The 22,677-nt window shown below is 39.5% G+C and overlaps 1 protein-coding gene across 3 annotated transcripts in view; it reads right to left on the reverse strand.

Moving 5' to 3' along the window:
* Window positions 1-22,677, reverse strand: part of LOC117234671 — a 349,263-nt gene that overhangs the window by 130,920 nt on the left and 195,666 nt on the right. For all 3 annotated transcript variants that reach the window (XM_033496110.1, XM_033496109.1, XM_033496111.1), the window contains exons 5-6: window positions 15,760-15,869; window positions 713-831 (exon numbers count right to left, since the gene is read on the reverse strand). In XM_033496110.1, the coding sequence (XP_033352001.1) occupies window positions 713-831; window positions 15,760-15,869 (229 nt within the window). The remainder of the gene's footprint in view (window positions 1-712; window positions 832-15,759; window positions 15,870-22,677) is intronic.

Consider the following 22,677-nt stretch of genomic DNA (forward strand, 5'->3'; position numbering starts at 1 on the left):
ATTCTCTACCAGAATAGCGTCTATTCGTTGAGAGGCTTTGGCGGACGTACACGAAAAGCTTCGGTTTTTAGACAGAAGCGTTTTGTTCAAAGACTCATTGAGGATTCACTATCGATGAAAGAGGAAAAGAAGCAAAGTTTTACTTCCTTTTGAGAATCGAAAAAAAGATATAGACAAAAAATACTGATTTTGCGCTATAGGGAAATCTGCTCCAATGACCTTGATACAGGTACGTATATCGTAGAAGTGACGATCCTAACAATGAGTAACTTTCAGAAGGTTTTAGTTATCGCTCATTGTTTATTAGGAAATTTAAAAAATGTGCCACTTATTTTGAATAATAAAAGACATATGTAGAGTTCTTATTTTATAAATAAATATTTCAATTCGCTATACTATAATTCCACTGTAATTCTACGATGTTACTGTAGAACTGATCGACATTGTTTCTTCGTAAATCCTGTGTTATTTATACCCCAAACTTAAACTATACAGTGTTATAAATCTGCATCGTACAAACAAAATATTTTTCTAAAGAAGAATTACAGATATGTCAACACGTCGTTGTAAAAGATTAAAATCTAAAATTACCCCGAAACTTGTAATTTTTTTTTATTAATTTTATCACGACGAACGATTGAACTGGAAGAGATGGCACAAGTGTTGGTTAATTGACGCGGAAAAGGGGCGAATGGTGTGCATCTATACTCACAAGTGGTCCTGCCGCTTGAACGCCTTGCCGCACATCGTGCACACGTATTTCCTCTCATCGCTGTGCGTCAGCTTGTGCTTCGTGAGCGCCGATGCGTTGTTGAACACCTTCCCGCAGACCTGCAGACAGAAACCGTGCTACGTGTCAGCGCGTCTTTGTGCTGATGCTCCATCCCTGACAATCGGCTTAATTGGCTATTTACGCTTTCAAGGTTACACGATTTTTCGCCCTTACGTACTAAATATATGCTTACGAAAGTATTTGAACATATTTTATCGATATATTACGAGTATTAAACAAAACATATTGAAATTTCATTCGTGCTACGCGTTAATTTTTTGCAGTTGCAAATTTCTTCTAAATTTTACCAATTTAATCATTGCAGTCGTGTCATCACGGGGCTAATAAAATTACAAAAATTTAGATATTTTGGCACCACATGTATGTGAAATCCTATTTAATTAATATCAATTAATGTATAATGTATTATAAATCAGATATAATATGAATTATATGGAACGTATTATATATATATATATATATATATATATATACCAAGTCGGAGTAGTAAAATCTTAAATTTCCGTTGAAATTTTTTTCGCACGTATTTACGTGAAAAATCAAACTGACTTTTAATAAAATGACTTTTCACGAGCCATTCGACCATCGTTGACAAACAGGGAAAATGTAATTTCAGTAAACCTATATTTGGCCATTAGCATTACGCGGAACACGTTTTCAGAACCGTCTAACATTTGACACATGTTACTGCCAAACGTGCGAATGTGCTTGACGTAGACAGCGCTGCTATATGCCCGCGTACACACATTTCCTAGCATCCATTAATGACTGCGTTCTAAAAATACACCCGGTTTCCTGTGTTTTTTACGCTACAAAACAAATATACACAGTCGCGCTTCTATTTCCCCCCGTTTTCCACCGGACAACCTTTGCTTGAAACATTACAAAAATATTTGAACGTAAAACGTATAAAACAGACCTTAGCGACAACAATTTAAACGAAAATATTTGTGCATATTCAAAGCTCATTTCGATAATTTAGAATTTCTACAATATTAATCGATGGATTAATTAATTATTAAACTGCAAACATGTTACTATAAATTTATCTTTTCACGAACGAGTTACGAATGAGTAAATAGAAATTTGTTTCGTCAATTGAACGCTATACTAATTTTACTCTCTTGAACGTTATGTCTTTTAAATATTTCACAAACGTATAATCATCCGTGGTGTAATAATCAAAAAATTATTAAAAAATCAATCAAGTGATGAAAACGTTATCAAACCATAAGACAACATTAATTTTTGGCCATTTATAAACCTTTATAATGGATCTTCATTCAATGATCCAAAACATAATTCTGGCCATAGCTGGAAAGCATAATTTAATCCAAGTTATATATTCTACAAATAGATTTGCGATCTTTTATAAATAATTTTACAATCTCCGCCACACTTCACCTAAAATTTCGCATTGATTTCTTCGTACAAGTTCCATATCTACTTTAATCTCGACAATTAAAGTTCTGGTATCATTTTCCTATCTATTCGTTTCTCGCGAAAAAAATTGTATCTTATTTTTTTAACGCCTCATTCAACTCTTCGTTTCAACCTTTGAATTACACGAAACTATCTCGATTTAGCTAACGAATTCTATCGAAACGAGAGAAAATTTCGGTCTAACGAGTATCACGAACGGCGATCGACGTCGAATCAAGTGTAACGACTTCCAATCGAGACTGCCGCGCTTTTAATACACGGTAATCGCAGCGCGTATCGCGCGAATGTTCGCAATTCCGCGCGGGCCGTCGCGCGTTTCGAACGGTTCATTACGGACACGTGAAACGGAACGAGGTTGGACACGATTTTCAATTACCACGCGTAGCCGTCGTAAAACCAGGCCGGACGCGCTTTACGACGGACATTAGAACGTCGATAAAGATACCATTGCGCGGCGTTTCCACGTTCGCGTTTAGCATGCGTCAGGGTGGTCTGACTCTGCCTGTACGTTATTGCGATCTCCTTTTCATTCAAACGAATCACGATCCATTTCAGTAGCTCGAATTTCTTTGGTTACGTCGTCTATGGTTTAATGTACAATGGGGCCTCTCATAGCTAAACTAATAGGGTGGCAAAAATATTCGGGAAACAGAACAATCTTTTCTCTGATACGAAATTTCATTTGTTCAAATAGCGATCGAGGAAATTGTCAGTTAACTTTTTACCGTCAAACTACATAAATCTTTGACGCGAGAAGATGGCTATATCTTCGTTATTTTCATTTGCTATTCATTTATTTTCGTTTATGCTGTTAGAGAGAGAAAAAATCATCTGTTATTAGCAGACAGTCTGTTCGCATAAGAGAATACTCGGAGAGTAAAACGTTCAGATATTAATAGACACATGGTGTAAATTTCAAATATCACAGTTCTTCGAATATAACGAAAAGAAAAGAAAAAGAAACAGAGAAATCGACAAATTTGATTGCGCCATTATTAGTGAATAAATCATAGCGTACATGTCACATAGTAAGTAGTTCGGAAGAGTTCAATACATAAATAGATTTTTTTCATTACAATACATTCATACACAGTAGAATAGACGAAGCATCAAAATCAATAAGAATTTTCTACAAACATCTTTAATTCATAACAAAGTTACAAAATAGAAGTCTGGAGAGAGAGAGAGAGAGAGTGTGTGTGAGAGAGAGAGAGTGAGTGAGAGAGAGAGAGAGAATAGTTAAATCATTTATTATCTTATGCATATTTTTAAACAGAGAAGTTCTTCGAAGTCGAATTCATGCTGTGTGAAGGAAGATAAGGCGAAACTCCGTTCTGCACAATTCTCAATTAACGTGAGACGTCGGCACAACATTTCACGTGTTAACAGCAGAAAGGCCGAAGACACGGTCGAGGGTGTTAGACATGGTATGCCTGTTAAGTATGTAGAATTGGGTTTATTTCTCGGGCAGGGGAGTGTACTATTACAACAACTATTTCAGGAAGCCAAAGGCCGAAGGCTTGCGCGCATAGGCGCCGTTTCATTTGAAAGACCCACAAGCCGCGCAAGAATACCGGGTATTGGCGTCGAATTTACCGTCAAACATTGTGCCAAATTCCCTGACTTGAATTCGTCCAGGAACGAATGGCTTTTCTGATAGAATTTCAATGAAACTTTCCCGCTACTTTTCACCTTTACTTTCTATTCAATGTTGCGTTCGACAAGGTTTCCTCGAGATATATTGGAAATTGTGAGCTAATGTTAAATTGCTATTTAGAAATAGTAAAATAGGTCGCATTTTGTTGAGTGATATTTCAGTAAGCTAATATTAAGCTTATTGTTATGAATAAACTACGGATGCTTATGCAATTGTGTAAAATTGAAAAATGGAGGAATCTACAAAATGCAAATATATATAGAATATCGAAAGTACAGCGTTCAAGATATTTAATAGTAAGCGAAACAAATTATTTCCAAGAGTCTGTATTTATGTAAAAAAACATGTAATGCAAAGTGTATACAATATGAGTTTACATAAACATCCATGGTTTAGTTTATGAATTTATTAAGATTAATAGAAATATCGTGGTATTGCATTTATACCGATAATTTTGGCTCAAATAAATTACGACACGTCTTATTTTTGTTATTTATCGTATCACGTTGATGTTGTTAATATCCAGTTTTTCTTCATTAATAGAAGTTACACGGCTTCTACATTCAAAAGTGACGTAGTGAAAGAGATACTGAAAAAGCCTCTCTTATAAGAAACAGAAAGCAAATATGTACAAAATAAAAACGCAGAAATGTTTATGAATATAAGTATAAATGAATCTGCAGGAATATTTATGTCAGCTTATCCGGGAGAATATGTGAAACACGAGCTCACAGAGAGATTTGTATTAAGAAAAACTAGCACACATAATTATATCGTAATTATACTATCAAAAGAGCAACTGTGCTATTTGCATTTTGTACAACATTTCATCGCTACGATAACGACGCTTAAAACATCGAGTTAGAAGTCAGATTTATTTATTATACTCACAATTATCCTCAACATTTTGATACTTAAGCTACTAAGCCTTTTAACTTTCAACAATGGATGGAAAATACATCAAGTTTTATGGAAAAAACTAAATGTATACTAAATATGTATCTATATGATAGCCAATGTTTTTCAGATTAGTATTTTGGTGTAAATATTTTTCAAGAGAATTCCACAGCCAAATTTAATGAAACGACAATTTGATAATACGTGACTACTGGACAAGATACTAGCTGGCAAAGTTATTGTCATATGGAAAAACGTTTTTCCTGAAGATGTAAAAGATGTCTCCCTATCGGTCTTCACAATTCACTGTACATATATTAGCCTGTGTTTCTAGCAGCTTTTATTTCTATTCCAAGCCAAAAGTCTAAACATCCCTCGTACGAATTTACGTCGCATAAAACTTCATCAAACTTCTATTTACCGCATTTCAATAGCAACTAATATATTTCCAAATTGCCGAACAGCCATCATCCGCGCGAACTTCGAATCGTTACCTCGAATCGTAAAATCCCAGGGAACAAACTCGACTTTCGATTCCGCCCATTTACTCTTCTCGTCCCTCTGGAAATCTACACGCATCAAAAACTCGTAACGCATCGGAAATCCACCGACACGCCGGGTTCGGAATTCGCATCGTTAAGTCGAAATTAATTTCCAATGCAGCTGCGGCCAGCACGTGGCGACGGATCCACGATTCTCGGCTCCATTATCGGAAAACTTCTTTCCACTTTTCGTTTCGCCGTTATTTTCATCGGTTCGATCGAGCCTCTGGCTTCGACGACGACGACGACGAACGCGAATAAGTCGCGCACTCGACTCGTCCGTAGAAATTTCCCTCGCCTTCCAATCGAACCACCAACTTTCTTCCTTCTTCCTTCGATCCATGCCCGGAAACTTCCGTTTTCCTAATGGAACGAGAAGAAAGGATAAACTGTCGACTCAGCGATCGCTGATACTTGAGCCGTGAAATTTACTGGTTTTCTGTGGACGATCGTACGGGAAGACGGCTGCTAGAATTTCGATACTTCCAGGAAATATGTATCCTATGTGGCTTATGAATTCTTCCTCTTTTTCTCTTGTCTCTTCTTTTTCTATCGTCATTCATCATCCAAGGTGATCTTTCGAAAGAAAGATACGAGGCATCCATCATCTTTACTGGGCTTTGGCGCTTTGATCGAATATCGGGTGATTTCTATTAACCATTTGAATCTTACTCGGTTTCTTTTGTTTTCAGCTTGCTGTTCCCTTTGGGTCAATGATTTTAGTATTCGATATATTTATATCTTATTATCTTTTCTTTATATTACACTGTTCATCCACAAAGTATTTCAGAGTCTGCTAAAAATGATCTCTCAAGTTAATATTGAGAAATTTTTTACATTCCATGCGGAACACTGTGTGTAATATCTTCATATAACCACATATCACGTAGGACACGTGAAAGATCCATAAATGAAAACTCGCACGCTATCTTTTAATGAAATTCATGAAGAATCATAGTTCAAGGCTGGTTATTAAGGTCACTAATTTAAATAAACCGCCGTTACGCGCATAAAATGCAACCTCTTATCAAAAAGAGAAGTTTATTATTCGAGATAAAACAAAACTATGTTTTCTCGCGGAAGATATACAACACCCTCTCTAACCCTCTCTCTCGCATTCTTTCTCTATCTTCTGCACTTAATGCAACTACGTCAGTAGAATCCAGGTTAATCGAAAGACAAGTTAACCATACAATTCGTTGTATCGGGCTTTTAATCTTAATTAAACTACTGCTTGTCAGATCTTTTCTATCGTAATTAAAAAAAAGCTAAATTCTGTCAGATATCGTATTCTTCTTCTTTTCTTAGCGGGACCTCTCTTACTCGATCTGCATACGTACAGGAAATTACTATAACATTCGTGACCTACTTATTGCGAGGAAATTCTCTTGCAAATATTTCTCTCTATTTTTCAATTGGTAAGCTTGAAACTTTTGCTTGTACCAAGGCGACGAGAGAAATCAGTTCCTGTTACAATTGCCTAAACTGGTATAGTTGATACAGTTAAGAAAAAATTGAATAGTGTTATATACAACCACGAAATCTTGTTTATAATTTATTGTATATATCCTTACATTAACTTCAAACCAGATAATAATTCTTAAATAGTTCCCTAACCATTTCTGAAGATAACTTCTGAAGATCGACGAATCCTACGGAAAGGGAGGAGACCGAGAAAATCATACTGCCGGTTCCTAAGCAGAAAATCTAATTTACGTAGCCGAACTCGTAAGGTGCTGCGGATAGACGGACTTGAATACATGGGAGTTTCAATTTACGAAGCAAAAGGACCGCTAGGCCCGAAGAGAGGACCATCTAGAGAGGCTGACGAAGAGACGGATACGAGATGAAAAAGAACGGAGACGTTTGAACGGGCCTCGACACCGGCTGGTCGTTCCACCCCTTAACCATCATCTTCGTGCCAAAACCCGTATCTTCCAGTCCCGCTAACGGTCCTTCCTCAAGAGTTAAACAAACATCATTACTCCTGGCCTTTCTCGATCCCTCTGCCGCCACCAGCAGACACGCCACTCGGCTTTCTGCCACCCCCGCTCTGCCCGGCAACGTATCAACGTGCACGTCTGCAGCAGCAGGCTCCTCGTGTCCGCGCTGCCAAACCCGCCAATGTACACCGTGCAACGCCGCTCCTGAATACGTAATCCGCCGCTGGTAACATTGATACTTCGTTAGGGATGAAGCTTCATCCCGGCTGCTACCGGGAAAGGAAGCTGGAAGGAGAGAGTCGATGGATGGAGTTAGACGATGGCAGGAGAAACGGCGATTCGTGGTCTGAGAGGCATATCGTCGGTTGGTCGATTCTGTTAACGTTTGTTTTCGCCATTCACGCTGTTACGCCACGCTGCTAAATGAGGAGACGACCTACTTCGAGGATTTTTTGGGATTTATTATAAGCGTCGAAGAGATTAGTTAAGAAGAATTCATTTGTGCGATTTTTTTTAGGATTCTCGATGTTTTGTTGCTAACGAGGATTAAGATGATCGTTAACGCGCGTAAAAAATACGTGGTTATAAATAGTATCTGAATATCAGTGTATTTGTTATAGTATCAGCATTTTAAGCAAACAATTCCATCAGCATTTTAAACAAACCAATACAAATGAAAATAAACAAACCAACACAGGATTCTCAGACAATCCTCCAGTCTATCTACCCTAACCAATCTCGTCTGTCCACATGCTCAGCCCTCTACTTCCTAAAACCAACCACAAAAAAGGGAACAAACCTGAAAAAAAAACAACAGTGCAGCTTGAAACATCGACACATTCCCGCATTAGAGTTTACCTCGTTAATCCTCCCCTGGTTCGAAGGCAGCTGGTTGATTCGAGCTTAAAACGCGTCCACGGTACTATCCGGTTAACGTTTGTTCTGGCTAACCACATTCGTCTCGACGAGGTTGCCTCAAAGCAGGGCGGTCTGCGAGGACGCTAGATGGAGGGTGAAGGGTTGGGCAATGCAATTTGTTGCAGGCGGAGTCCTTTAAAGAAGTGCATCTTATTACCAGCAGCCAGCAGGCAGACGAGAAACTCGCGCCCCCGTAAATAATGAGCGAGCCAACGTCGACGAGGTGAACTCGTCGTTGGCTGCTGTGTCGTTGCTGGGACACAAAAGTGAACCACGCCACGACTTCGTAGTCCTGGGATATTATTCGCAAGTAGGAGCTTTGGAGGCACGAACGGAATACGTCGCGAGGAAAAGGAGACGACGAGCGTCGCGACGCTACTTGAAGCCCCTTCATTGTAAGCGAACGACAATCGCGCCGAGTCACTCGCTCGAGCTCCAGCCCCGTTTTGAGTTCGTTTTCAATGGGGAATTATGGAATTACCGGTGCGGGAATGCGAGCCCCTGTCGCTTCGAGGGATTTCTTGTCTTGACGAAGGGTTTATGGTATTCGTACGGAAGATAGAGGTTGGTGATTTTGTTTTAGTTGAGAGTTTTGGCAGAGTGAGGAGGAGTATTTGTTGCGAGTGTATCTGCTAACGATGATGTAGGGATAGAATGTAGGGTAGAGGAGCAGAGTAGAATCGCGTATTTGCTGCGATGGTAGGAAGATAGAATCGCTTAATTGCCGAGATATTTTTAGCGAATTCAAAATAAAAGACGGCCAACTAAAGTACAGCCTCGTAATCGAATTTCTTACTCGCACGCCTTCACTAATCTCAAGTTTGGCACGTGTCATTTGTCAATGACAGATGTCGAGCGAATGTATTTTTTTGATCATTCAGTATCGTGAAACGTCTAAGTTATTTGAAGGTTAACGTTCTTATCAAAATACTTACATTTTCCACTATAATTTATTTCACTTTATCTCAAAATTCCTATCCTCAGTTCCTTCGAATTACATTTCCTCCGCTCAAAGAACCTCTCTACCACCCAGAAGTATACCCATTGAATAAAACCTTTCCAAGTATCGTTCAACCCCCTTCCCCTGCTACCTCTCGAACTCTCTGAACCATAAACACAGCTGCGCCAACTACGAAAATACCGCGTAGTCGGACGCACATAATCATCTCCATAAATCCCGATGAACCACTTCATCGATCAGCCGAAGTGTTTCTCCACCCATCTTGCCGGGGTTGCAGGCGGATCTTTGCAAGTGTTCTCGGTGGAAGCCACGTAACGTCGAGCGGGCCGTACAACCGGGTAACCTCCTAGTCAATTAATTAACTTAACGACCTGCACGGTCCGCGCAACGGCACGCTTTAACGTCCCATAACTCGGGAAACGGATCGGCCGTGCTCTCTGAAAGAGGTGCGCGCTTATCGGGTCCGATCGTTGGCGAGTACGTTGTATGCCAACTTCGAAGAGTTTCGATTCCGTGTGCTCGAATCGCGAGAGGATAATCGGAAGACGAGGTCAACGACTCTCAAAACCCTTCTACGAAGTTATCGGATTCAGGACTCACTGTGTAAGCGTGTTGTGTGTATCGATGTGAGAGTCTGCGAGAGTGGTGAATCCACGAGAGAAAAGAGGGAAATGCTCGACGAAAACGAGACACAGAGGAGAACGAAGAGAGGTCGAACTTGGTAGAGGAGAAGGAATGCCATCAGATTTCGCTCGGTTCAATCGGTTTACCCCCATTGTGCTCGGTGTTCCTCGCTTTCAGATTACCGTGAATCGACCACCGACGCGCGTACACACACGTGTACGTATGACCGACAGGTTTGGTATCCTGCTGCTCCTTGAAAGGATCGATGCGATCGCTCGAATTATCTTGGACGTTCCTCCTGCTTGTGATCTTCGCGCATTCCGTTCGAGGATCCGTTACATTGTTCTGCGACAATGGACACGCGGCTACGTCACTATGAGAATTTATACGCTTCCCTATGTCCCAGGCACCGGCAATTGCATGGCCAGCTACGCTCACGTATACGTGCATTTGCATTGTTTCACAATTTAACTTGGCAAGTTAATTTTTCATCGTTCTTTTCTGAAAATTAAATTACCGTCCAACGCAAGGCCAAAAAAGTTTTTGCTAAGTAGAATGAGTAGCTTATATTACAAATGTACAATGGAGACAATATAAAGGTGTCAAGGCTAACATTTGTCAAGGTCTACGCTTGACGTATAATTGTCAACCGCTTTTTGAAGGATACAACCTGCTTCTTTTATCTATTTCTTAATGCTATATTTAATAACAGTAATGCTTCTCTCGCAAAATCAGGATCGTTTCACATGAAAGATACATTTCGTTACGAAGATAAATTCTCTCAGCAACTTAGATCGAAAGAGTTCACTCAATCCATGTATTTCGGTTTGTTATCTTGTGCAAATATGAAACTCTAATCGATTAGTTCTTTTCTCAATAATTTGAATCAATTATCGTGAAAAGAAAGCAGCAGATGTGCTACTACTTAAATTTTTCTCAGAGTAAAAGTAATTTTTCTCAAACTCAACAAGATCGGACAAATTTTACCAAAAATCACGAAGGGGTTTATTAAATGTATCTGCGTATTTGAAAAATACAACTTTAAGACTAGCAAACCGATAAAATCGAGGAGATCGAAGACGAAGAGGTTCGAATGGCTGTCTGAAAATGAGCCGTCAATTAAAAGTATGAAACGGTGAACGACGAGTTGCCGATAATTCACGGATCGATTCGCCAAGGTTTTCACGATCCCCGCGCAACCTGTAACTATTAATTTCCTGTAAAATTACGGCACGGTCGTCGTTTAGAAGCGAGAGAAGCACGAGCTAGGAGCCACTTCTGCTCCAGGTTCGCCTTCTCCTTCTCCTTTGTGGATCCTTCGTGCCAATATCCGAGCCATAATCGAGCAGTGGAGGATCAGCTTAATTCGTCGCTAACTCGATACATCGACGGGGCTTGTCAACAAGTCGGCCAAGTCATCATTTAATTATGTAACAAGGCGACCCGTAATTCACGGCCCTTCGGTTCTCAGCTATCCAAGTTGCTAATACAAAACGAAGATGCCACTTTGAGGCCAGAGAATGAGACTAGCTATAGAGATTCGAATTATCTTCAGCTTTGGCCGGAAAGTTGTATTTAGAATAAAAAAAAAGAAGTTGAAACGCCAAGGAAAGTTAGTATATACATTCCGTAGCTTTCAATTTTTATAATTTTTATTCCAGTTATAAGCTCAATACCAAGTTAGCACAGTATTTAACGTATAACACAATATGTTGTACAGAAATGATCGTAATTAAAGTCATACGAACTTTGCAATTTTAATGATTTCTTTGCTTTAACAGATTTAACAGAATTTCCTTTCTTATTATCCTTCTTAAGAGTATATTCATTTCATACTTTAAAAACAATTGCCGAAGAACAATGTGCTGTTATTTTCAACAAACCATTAAAAAGGTCGCTCGTCCTTCTCTCAACTCAAAAACTTCCGTATAATTATTCTTCTCGCTGAAAACAATCATTTCTTCCGATTTAATAACGAATCGGAATAATCCAGCCGATCTTTCAGGTATTCAACAACATTCATTTTTCTCTTAAAATTACAATGTCTCGTTCTATCGAACAGCTTGCTAAAAAGTGTCAACGTTCAGTCTCAGTATTCGCTAAAAGCAGAGCGGAAAGAGGAGGAACGAAGCGAAAGAAGAGAATAACGGCAACGTGACGTAACTTAAACGGGGTGCGCGAAGACAAAGAAAAGAAAAAACAGTCGCGCTTCCTTAAATGGTCCTTGACGTAACTACGCTGCTCGGTTACGCGAACGAAGAGATATTGCGTTCGTGTGTTGTACTCGACGAGGCGGCGTGTTCCCCCTGGCTGCTCGAGGATCGCATCGCCTGAATATTCAACAGCCTTTCCGAGTTACACACTATCCACCGTTGTTTGTGTAATGTGGCCTGCCTGTGTATGTGTGTACACGTGTGCGACGACCAGTTTGGCCGCTGTAAGCTCGCTTGCATAAACAGTCCGGCATCGATAGAAGCGTGGCTTTCGCGTCTCGGTCGTTTCATACCAATCTGGGTCACGCGTGCACGCAAAAACGCACACGTGCCGCGAGTATCTAGCAACTATACCTATATACGACTATGATCGAACGGACTATCTTGGAGGCAGACGAAATTTCAGGGAATTTTGGAGGATTTCGATGAGATTCATGGGTGAGACGAGATGATTCGAAAACGTTATTACGGGGAAACTTTAAGACAATCGGGTCGTAAATAAATTTTTAACCCTTCAACGCACAAAGTTTTCTTTTGGTTTGTCAATGGAAAATAATTAACTCCTGTCGAAGCAAAATTTCACTCTTGAATTAGTAGAAAAAGTTTTTATTTATATCAAGGATTGTTTCGAAAGTTTTACTTAAAAAATGATTACAGAACGATTTTATACAAATATTATGGAACTCGATGTGAGATTTAATTTTGTCGTAGACTCGTCTGTTTCATTCGTTGGAAGTATCAGGATGTGTTTAAAATTTCGGCAAGCGATTAGCAATTTCAACAGTCTCGTTTAGAATATTCAAATATCGATCTGGATATCGTTACGACTTTCAACTACTTCAACATTTATCTTTGTTAGATTAAATGTATTGCTATAACGTGCAAGAAATAACGTTGTAGAAATCTGTATAACGTTGTGGAAATTACTATACGTGTAGAGTGAATTAAACAGAGATTGAAAGGGCACAATTTTCAAACGTTCTTGTGAGAAACTGCAGCATGCGTATTTTGCTCGATAAACAGACTTCCTCTAAGAAACGACATTTAATTAATACGAATTCGAATTCTCGCTTTGACATGGCCCTTGCAAATATCTTCAAAGAGATGAAATTAAATGTACCGACTGAGCTGGATGTGTTCGAAAATCAGTTTACGTTATTCGCGTCGTACGCAACGCGTGTGTTTAATTATTAATGTTCAGGAGATTCACCGCGATGTAAATTAACAGAGAATGTTACGGACGTAGTCGTTTCTACATTTATTCTAGAGCCGTCTGTACCTGAGCGAAACGTTTGAGCATTTAACCGGTTATATGCAAACAGACTTAACTGAATTATTATATTCCCAATTACTCTTGGTTTAAGTTAGATGGTACAAAATTGTCGAGATACCGATGCTTAATTTCTATCAAACATAGTTTACATTCTTTGAGACAAATCTCATAAAGCAGAAATTTACAAATTTGATAATGTAACAAAGAGAAGATATTAATTAAAATTCTTTTATCATACAATATTATTATGTAATTTTCTTATGTTTATAGTTATTAAATTTATATATTTAATATTATAATCAAATGAATATAACTATTACAATCACGTGACAAGTTTATGAAAATTTCACTATTAAATAGTTTGTAAGTAAATAAATAAATATAGCAAAAATAACATTAGTTTGAAATATCGGAATATACAAATCAATAGTAGGAAAGAGTCATTTTTACTTTTCATATTGATTGGGGCTAAAAGTAATAGATAGAACTGAATTGCAGATTGAGAGGTTTCGCTCCAATATTTCTCTTGACTTTGTTCACAAATTGGGAATAGAAATTAAATCGAACACGGCTAACGAAGCGGATAGTACCGAAATGGCCTTGAACTTTTGGCCTAATTCGGTTGTTACACAGATACGCTTCCGCTAAGCTGCGTTAGGTACGCAAAATACAAGAACATAAACCAGCAATTAGTCAACGATGGAATAATAATTATTCACAGTTTATCGTTCTATCATAATCGACTAAGTTACACCGATCCATTATACTAAATCATATGTATAAAAAGCTGTTCCTTTTTTTGTAAAAAGAATACAATGAATTTAAAACCTCAAACGAGCGATGAAAAATTAAGAATCAAACATCAAAAAATCGAAGTTCAAAGTGCAAAATTGCTAGTTTATTTAAAGTTCTGAATGGATTCAAAATGTTGTATTTGAAGCTAGAAATTCAAAATTAAAATGTCCGAACAATATCATATAATTTGAAACGCCCTTTTTTTTTAACTTTCCACAGTTAATTAAAGTTAATTGTAATCAACTATATTCTCTAGTCGTTTCAAGTTCGCGAATCGCGTTGAAATCCAAACGTTTGAGTTTCGATAGCTGCGATTGCTACTCTCCGGGAAAAATCTAACAAATGTTACACGTACAGAACACGCGAGACATAAGCAAAAAGGAAAGAATTTTCTCCGGGAAATATAGGCACGCGAAAACTAAAACCGCAGAAAAAAGAAACGAGACGAAAAAAAGATTGTAACATTATAGAACGCAGGAGCACGCGGATCGTAAACGAAAAAACGAGAAGCAGAATGCCTAGGGAAACAAGAGCGATAAAAAGTAAAGTACATGTGGAACAATAGCCGAGTAAAAACATGAAACGAGAGAATAAAAGGAAACCGGTTCGGTAAGCTGGCGTAGATTTTGTGGACTTGCGGTTTCGCGAGCACACTTCGTTGGCTATCGATCGACATTCTAATTCGATCGTCTGCATGTCGCTAATGAACTGTTCTTTCGTTTTCCGCGATTTCATTGAAAATTCTCTTTGCAGTCAGAGTCCCGACGAGTTAATAAAATTGTCAAACGAACGTCACCGGGGACGCTGATCGGACCGAGCGGCGATTCACCTCTGACGTTAAAGCATGTTTCGAGTTCTCGCTTCTCTTATCTCGACGTTCCGCGTGAATCCAACTGTGGAACGACTTCTTTTATATTTCGAACGTTGAAAGAATACTGTAATCACGAGCTAAGCTTTGAAAGACTGGCAATTCGATTTTTAATTGAAAGAAAATTGTTCGTGATAACGTATTAGTAAGTCAAATGATCTATCGCACAGAATTTTAATTGCAAGTATTCGACTGACACGTTTATACCGCTTTTACTTTGTGACTTTTGTTTGTGACTAATCTTGGGATTCTATAAGCAATCAACTAGATTATCTTTAGAGCATTTTTTAAAGTAAAATTATAAAATCTGGATAATATATTTTTTTAATAAAACTGTCATTAAAGAAAAGCTAATGTTAGTCGATGATTCTCTGAGTTTCTTTATATACGAAATACGAAAGCATCGATACATAATTCTTTCGTTGAATTATGCAAACAGTCACAGCATACACGCTCCCAGTATTAATTTTTAGTTATTTTTAACTACATTTAAAATATGATGAACTATTTATATATATATTCAGAAACCAGATTGACCAATCCCATAAATTGAAAAGAGGAAGTAAGCCACGTTCTTGTAGACATTATTGTTTGAAATTCACTTTAGGTTTTACCATTATTACGCTAGTTTTGTTACGATAAACGAACTGAAGGAAGTAAGCCAAGTCAAGATTCTTGATAATTGAACATCGACCTTGTACTTGTCTGATGAAATTGAGAAATTTATTGAAAGAGGAATTGCAGCAGTTCAGCTTTCGAAAGATTCGTATATCGAACTAAAACAACTGAATGAAAAAGATATGCAATGTTTAAAAAATAACAACTCTTCTACCTGGCATTGCTGTGGTCCCTGTCGGTTGGGCGACGAAGCCTTCGGTCTTGCTTTCTTCACTCCCAACTTTCCAGGTTCACCAGCTCCAGGTCTCGATTCCTCGCTGCTCCCTGAAACCAAAGGACAGATCTATGAGCTGCTAACTTCCTTTCACCGATATACGTATATCTCGATGAATCAAAATATAACCCCCAGTGAAAATCGCACGATGATCACGCGTATAAGAAATCTTTCTTCCTGTTCTTGTTGATGGACGACGAAACCATTACTTACACATCGAGCCGATGTTTCGAGATTCCCGATCGAAAATTTCTTGCGACACCTCGCGAGAGATTTCGCTCTTACACGCGCGTCAGTTTCTTCGTACGATCGAGAACGTTCGATAGAACCGAGCGGCTGTTTCTTCGAAGCATCGACTTATCGAAGATTGATTGCCTGTCGCGTCTCTTTTTGCAATCAGTAGACAAGATATACTTAATGGCCGATTGGCCCGTCACCACCGATCGATTCCACCACGAAGAAACGATCTAGAGTATCGATTGGCTACGAGTAAAAAATGTCTGACTTGTTTCAGATATAGAGATTCTTTTTTGGACAGAGCTCTTCCTTTTATACGCTTCTATTGTAAAGTATTTTTTTCTGAATTGATATTAAATTAGAGGCGTATTAATAAAATATTTTATCGAATGTAGTGAAACAGGTAACCCGGTGCTTTCACGTTTACAGGTTCGCGCTTCTGTCAAAGATATCATAGCAAAAGTACTAAGGAATAGTTCAATGAAAATCAAATTCTATTCACTAGACTGTAGATGTTTATTCGACGAACTTAAAGACGCAGAGATGTATAGGATATACATAGTATACGGTGTACAAAACTACATGAACTATTCAAAACGAAGTAATCATTGCAGTATTTAGTAGATAAAGCAAATTTCTTGCTTGCATCTCTTCAATTATGTATACAAAAACAGGAATTTTCAAGAACGCCCGACCGCTAACTATTAACAAAGCCGACAAAAGCACACTCGTTGCTACTAATGTAGTCCACCAATTCTCCATTAAGAATCGTTAAAATAGAAAAGGAGAAAACATCCCCCTTTGATAACAAGAAACAGTGTTTGCACAGTCGCGAGAAGGATATTTGCATAAAACGGTAACGAACCGCGAGGCTCGGGAACTAAACACTAGGTTGCCTCGTATCCGTTTACGGGACCATTGTGTCTTTTGACGATAATAACACAGTTCGGCCTTGAAAGAGAGGTGGACCGGTGGATGGTCTGCCACGATGGAGTTTGCTCGAAGAAAGGGAGCACACGGCGAAAAGTCCCTTGAGTCCGCGACGACATTTTCAATTATGGCGGACACATCACAAAGAACAAAATGGAGAGGCCTTCTCTGACCGGAGATTGTACTTGGCAAGCCTCATTTCCGGCCGAGGAACAGCCCTACTCCTCCGATTTACTTTCAAGGAGAAACATGCTCTCTCTTCTCTCTTCTATCACTCCCCATTGCTCTTCGTTGAATCGTCGGTGCTGGTTCAGCCACACCTGCGTTCATCTTCCTTCGTATCTGGCCAGTTTCCCCTCTCATCCTTGTTTCATGGCGAATCTAATTAATGATTGTTCCAAGAACGACCGTTGCGCCGGAATTCTACAAGTACGGATCGTTCTACTTTATCTTTAGCTACAAAGAGCAAAGAGAGAAAGAGAGAGAGAGAGAGACAGAGACAGAGAAGTGGAAGTTTTGCGTAGGATCTAATTATCATCGTATCAAGTAGTCGAGAGAACACATCTCCCGCTATAAATGTGGATGCTGTTTATCTTTTCAAGCTTGAGATTAAGACGACGAAGCTTACGAGGGCAATCGATGAATATTAACTGATAACGATAATTGTCTTGTTATTATATTTACACAAACGAAAATTAACCGTAGCGACGAACAAAGTTTCCATTTACTCGTAAAGTACAGTTTATGTAGAATGTTTATGCAATATCATACTCATATCGCCGTACGACAATTCTCCTTTGCGAACAGCGTCTTCGAAGAAGAATATCTCTTCAACAACACCTCTGCCTGTAACATCATAGCTTGTAAACTACCTTTCGATACAACGAGCCAACACAACCCTAGTACCACCCATCATCTGTATCCAAAAACGAATCCAATTTCACGATGTTGAACAATCAACGCATCAACTCTCGAGCCACCCTCCCATGTACCGTAACGCAAACAACCCGAGCGGATGCTCGTGCCGGCCATCTTCAGAAGGGACGATGGGTTCTTCGCGAAACTTCCCCGTCTTAAAATAAAAGATTCCTCGTCGAAACCGCCCTAAGTACACGCGGCTCCGCTTTCTTCCCACCCCGTGAAACTTTTTTCGTCGCTGTCCCGGAAGTCAACGGGGCGCAGCGACGAGGTAAACAAGTCGCTTTTCATCACCTTCGATGGAGCCGTATTTACCGGAAGAAGCTCTTCTCTCTCTCGCGCGCGAGCTATCTCGTCTCAGCGACGCAAACATCGGACGGAAGATAAATGTGTATACAGCGAACTTTAATAATTTTGTCTTCGAGCGTGCCCCCACCCATGACAACGACGATGACGACGACGTCGGGCGACGTAGGCGACGCCTCGTGACGTCGAATCCGCCGTTTAATAGATTCCTCTTTCGGCGGCACAGCCACGGTTTCATCCAGCCGCAATTTAATAAATCAACGGCTCTGTCTTTGATGCGGCGCATACCAAGCGAATTTGATAAACGAGCCGCGCCTCGCGTCCTCCGCGAGTAATTCGCTCGACCGAAACTGAATTCGGCGCCGACGCCGCGGAATTTTCAATTCTCTCGTCCGTAGCCTTTTCAACGACCCCCACCTCCAATTATAGTTTATTTGAGCCAGTCACCGACTAATTTTCGATCGTTTATACAGGCAAGAATTCGCGGTCTGGTCTGATCGATGGTTTGGAAAGCGACTGCGATGAAATGTGCTGAATTACGCAGAAAAAGTAGTTGTTTCGAGTGGAGATTACGTGGTTTTATGGGATAATAATTTGTTCTTAGACCTTGAATTGTAATTCTGAATCATACTTGCATTATGGATTATGAATAAAATATGAAAAACGTAGGTAGCCGATAGCGACTCTTAGCGATTTACGAGAAGGTATTCGCTGACGGCCTAGACAGCTTCATTGGGAAGGTATCAGCCTGGTAAGAAGAAAATCCGGGTTCGAATCCCGAATCTCGAATCCAGCAAACTGAGAATATTTATTCTCCCCACAGAATGATAAATTGTATTTCCTTATATCGGAATTCAACGTTGAATCTGATTTTATTCGATGAGATGCTGCATTATCAAAGTATAGACTGTTACGCTGCTAGATCGTGTATAACGAGTACCTATCTGGTAACAAGTAAACCAAAAACTCGCCATATTTTTAATAATCGCAAAACCCGCAAATTCCGATATCAGTCACTTTAAATAAATGGTAAGTAATGTTCTAGCATTAAAAAGTGCTAACTTCAAACTCAACATCGCCAAAATCTGATATCAGGAATCCGAAAAATACCTCGTCCTCAGATACGCTAGTAACCACCATCGTTCAACTTCTTTCCATTTCCCAGCAACGATCATGCAAACCAAATTAACCAAACCATCTCGATCGATCTTCAAATCGGTCCAACATCTATCATCCTCGAAGAATAGCGACTCGACTCGCTCGACGGTACTTAATTCGCGAGCACGCGGAGCAATTTCGCGCGGAGCCGCAGGCAGACCCGTGGAGGATCGCGCAAATATAACGCCTCCGCGATCGTCGGTTTAACGTGTGTACGCGTAAGCCGCGCGCAGAAGGTGTCAGCCGCAAGCGGAGATCCGCGGGCGGTGGGCGGGATGCGTTTGTAATTCCATTTACCACGTAAGTGGGTGATGCAACGCGCAGACGGCATGCTTAATAAAGTGTACTTAACCGAGTACGCCGAGCTGGTACACGACCCCGTCACGATTGCATTCGCCTCTCGCACATCCGAGGGCGACGGAGTTTCGCCCTTCCCTTCCTTGCGGCTGTAGCTTGTCTCAGAAAGCGAAGCGTCACGATGACGACGTCGACCACCAGGACGAGTGCGCATAATTGCATAGCCGATCGTGGCAAACGCGCGCGTGTTATCTTCTCCGTAACCATCTTCTGATATCTTCTCTGTACTGTGACATCCTAAATGCTCCTCCGGGGATGGTTTCGCGTTAACGCTAAAGTATTTTGATATCGCGCTAAGCTCCAGGTCTTGTTCAGATTGGATCGTACGGTAGTTTTTTGCAAAAAAAATTTTGTAGCCTGTAAAATCGAGAACTTCAATGGCGAGATAGATACTGAGAAATAATCGATATAAGTTGCTTTCTAATTTTTGTCTACGTACATTTTCTAAATTTTACACTGACTGATCTATCCTCCTTATGTAGATCTTATGATCAATATCGAAATTCATTTCCTACAAATCTAATGTTATGTACACAATCATGCAATATATTATATTTTATATTTCATACTTTTGTGAATTTCCTCGCTTCCATTACTTCGCATTGAATATCAATGTTTCTAAAAAACGAAAGAAGAAGGAATCAATGTACCACTGACTTGAAAAGTACTACGTAGTTGGAAATGCATTTATCACGGTAACCACATGGTACAACGGAGTCGTAATTTGCAACACCTATCTTTTAATTGCCGTTCTTCGTTCTACTGCACCGTTAAAAGTTTAACGAGAGCGTTGCGATGCATTTTAATGGGTGGTCCAGCGCTCGTCACCCGGGGAGTGGTTAATTGGTAACAATATGCGAGCAGAGTAATACATTCGCGATTGGCCAACGTTGTTTGGTCGGTCCGTCGGTCGCATTTCATTCGCGTCCCGTTGGGTTTGCCTGTGTCTCAGAAAGCGAAGCGTCACTCCTCGGCTCCCGTGCATAATTGCATCGCTAATTTTACTAGACAAATACACGGTCTCGTAGCCGCGCGTATACTTAACAGGCCACAGAGGACGCGGCAATTGTACAACAGCTCAAAAACCGTTTAATATTCATACGGCCGGGTAACTCGCTCCTGTTGCGATTAACTTGCCAGGATATCTCGTAGAATACGTTCTGGGAATATTCGGAAATAAACGACGTTCCTTGTCTGTTTTAGTCCATCTTATGCGGCATATGTACATTTAGACGGTTTCGTAATATTGTTTTGTGTTTCTTAATACGTTACGTTAATGCGATCATTTTTGTTCTTTCTACGAATTTATAAAATTAACTGTCGTTTAATTAGATGTCTCGATGTTATTCGTGCAATCACTTAATAATTTCAATACGATCAAGGAGTTGAGGCTATGAGTTTGTTGCTCATATTATATGAGTTATATTATTTTTTGGATCGATGCTGTATTGATCTTTGCATGATTCTTCATCGTATTATAAAACTGCTATTTGGAAAGTGCGAAATGTTTCTTCTGATTCTTAAGACGATCGCTTAACACGACGACTAAGATAATTATAAAGAGGATTATCAAACATCTTCTTTTCATTTATTCTAACAAGTAACACATAGTCAAATGATCCTACGTATTTTTTCGCTGAATTGTTTTGCTGGTTCGTTTGATAGCGACATGTCATTACGCCGTTCAGAGAAGAAAGACGAGACTTTAGTTAAAGGAAATGGAGCAATAGGGCTAACAGATGCCGTGAATTTTGCTGGTCTTAATTATTCGGCCCTTCGAGCACTTTACAGATCATGCAAAACATCGTAGCCGTGCATTGTCCGGTGTGCAACGATAATTTTTCACGCGTTCTGTCGCATTAAGCCGTGACCTGCAAAAATGTCGGAACGCTGAAAATGCAGCAACCCTATCCCATCATAATCCCTTGTGTCGCGGTTGGAATAAATAATGCATGAGAAATAATTGTCAGTGGCGCGCTTTTCGCGCCAGCCTCATTTGTCGCTAAAGTTTGTTCGTGAATTCCCAGAGACAAAGGGAGGGTCCGAATTGTCAATACTGACAAATCTAATTTTCTTTTCCTTTGTCAGAATTTGAAAAATCTGATGAACTGCTTTAAAAAATATTTCAAACGTTAAGAAGTGTTTCCTGTCTTTCTTTGCTACATATTATTACGTGTTTAACAAAACAAAAGAGAATTTTTAATTTCTGGATGTAGAGTTTGATAATTGTTCTTACTTCTGTACAAAATATAAATGCCATTTATTCCATGAGATATGTACGATATCTACTTTTGAACTATTAGTTGGAAGTTAAATACTACAGCTAGAACATAAATTTGTGATCTTTTATGTTCTAACGACAGGATTACCTAGAACAGAGTATCTGATAGTTGATTTAAAAAATTATGAACCATAAATCATGAAACTTGCATCGATTGTAAACTCCAAGTTACGATTGAACGTGTTATCAAACATATACTCATCTGACTCTTTTAAAATCTCACAAAATTTCAGCGAGGAAGGAAGATAACATTTGTCCATTGAGAGATTAGGAGATGTACGATCTAACTTACGTACTGCAATAGGCCATTTCGGAATTACTTATCGTTTCTCAAAAAGTGGCCAACCGGGAATGGCACGCTGATAAGTAGAGAACGGAGATGAAGATATTTGTAGAGAATAGGTAATTTTAGCCAGTAATTACCAGCCTCTGATAATTCCTTGATTGGTAACGGGAATTAGAGGTGGAATCTAATTATCTAGCATTATCGTTAAATCTGATCACTGACGGACCTGTGGTCCCCTGTAGTGGCCTCGCCTTGCTATGTTAAATCCCTGAAGCCAAAATCGATTTCACCAGCGTCGTGCTCCCAACTACAACTTCAACATGGTTATTCAAAAGTACGCCGTTTATTTGGATGACTTTGTCGCTTTCTCTTCATCCAGTGGAAA

Source organism: Bombus vosnesenskii, unplaced genomic scaffold (genome assembly GCF_011952255.1).
Source record: "Bombus vosnesenskii isolate JDL3184/JDL3185 unplaced genomic scaffold, Bvos_JDL3184-5_v1.1 scf7180000013306, whole genome shotgun sequence".
Taxonomy (NCBI): Eukaryota; Metazoa; Arthropoda; class Insecta; order Hymenoptera; family Apidae; genus Bombus; species Bombus vosnesenskii.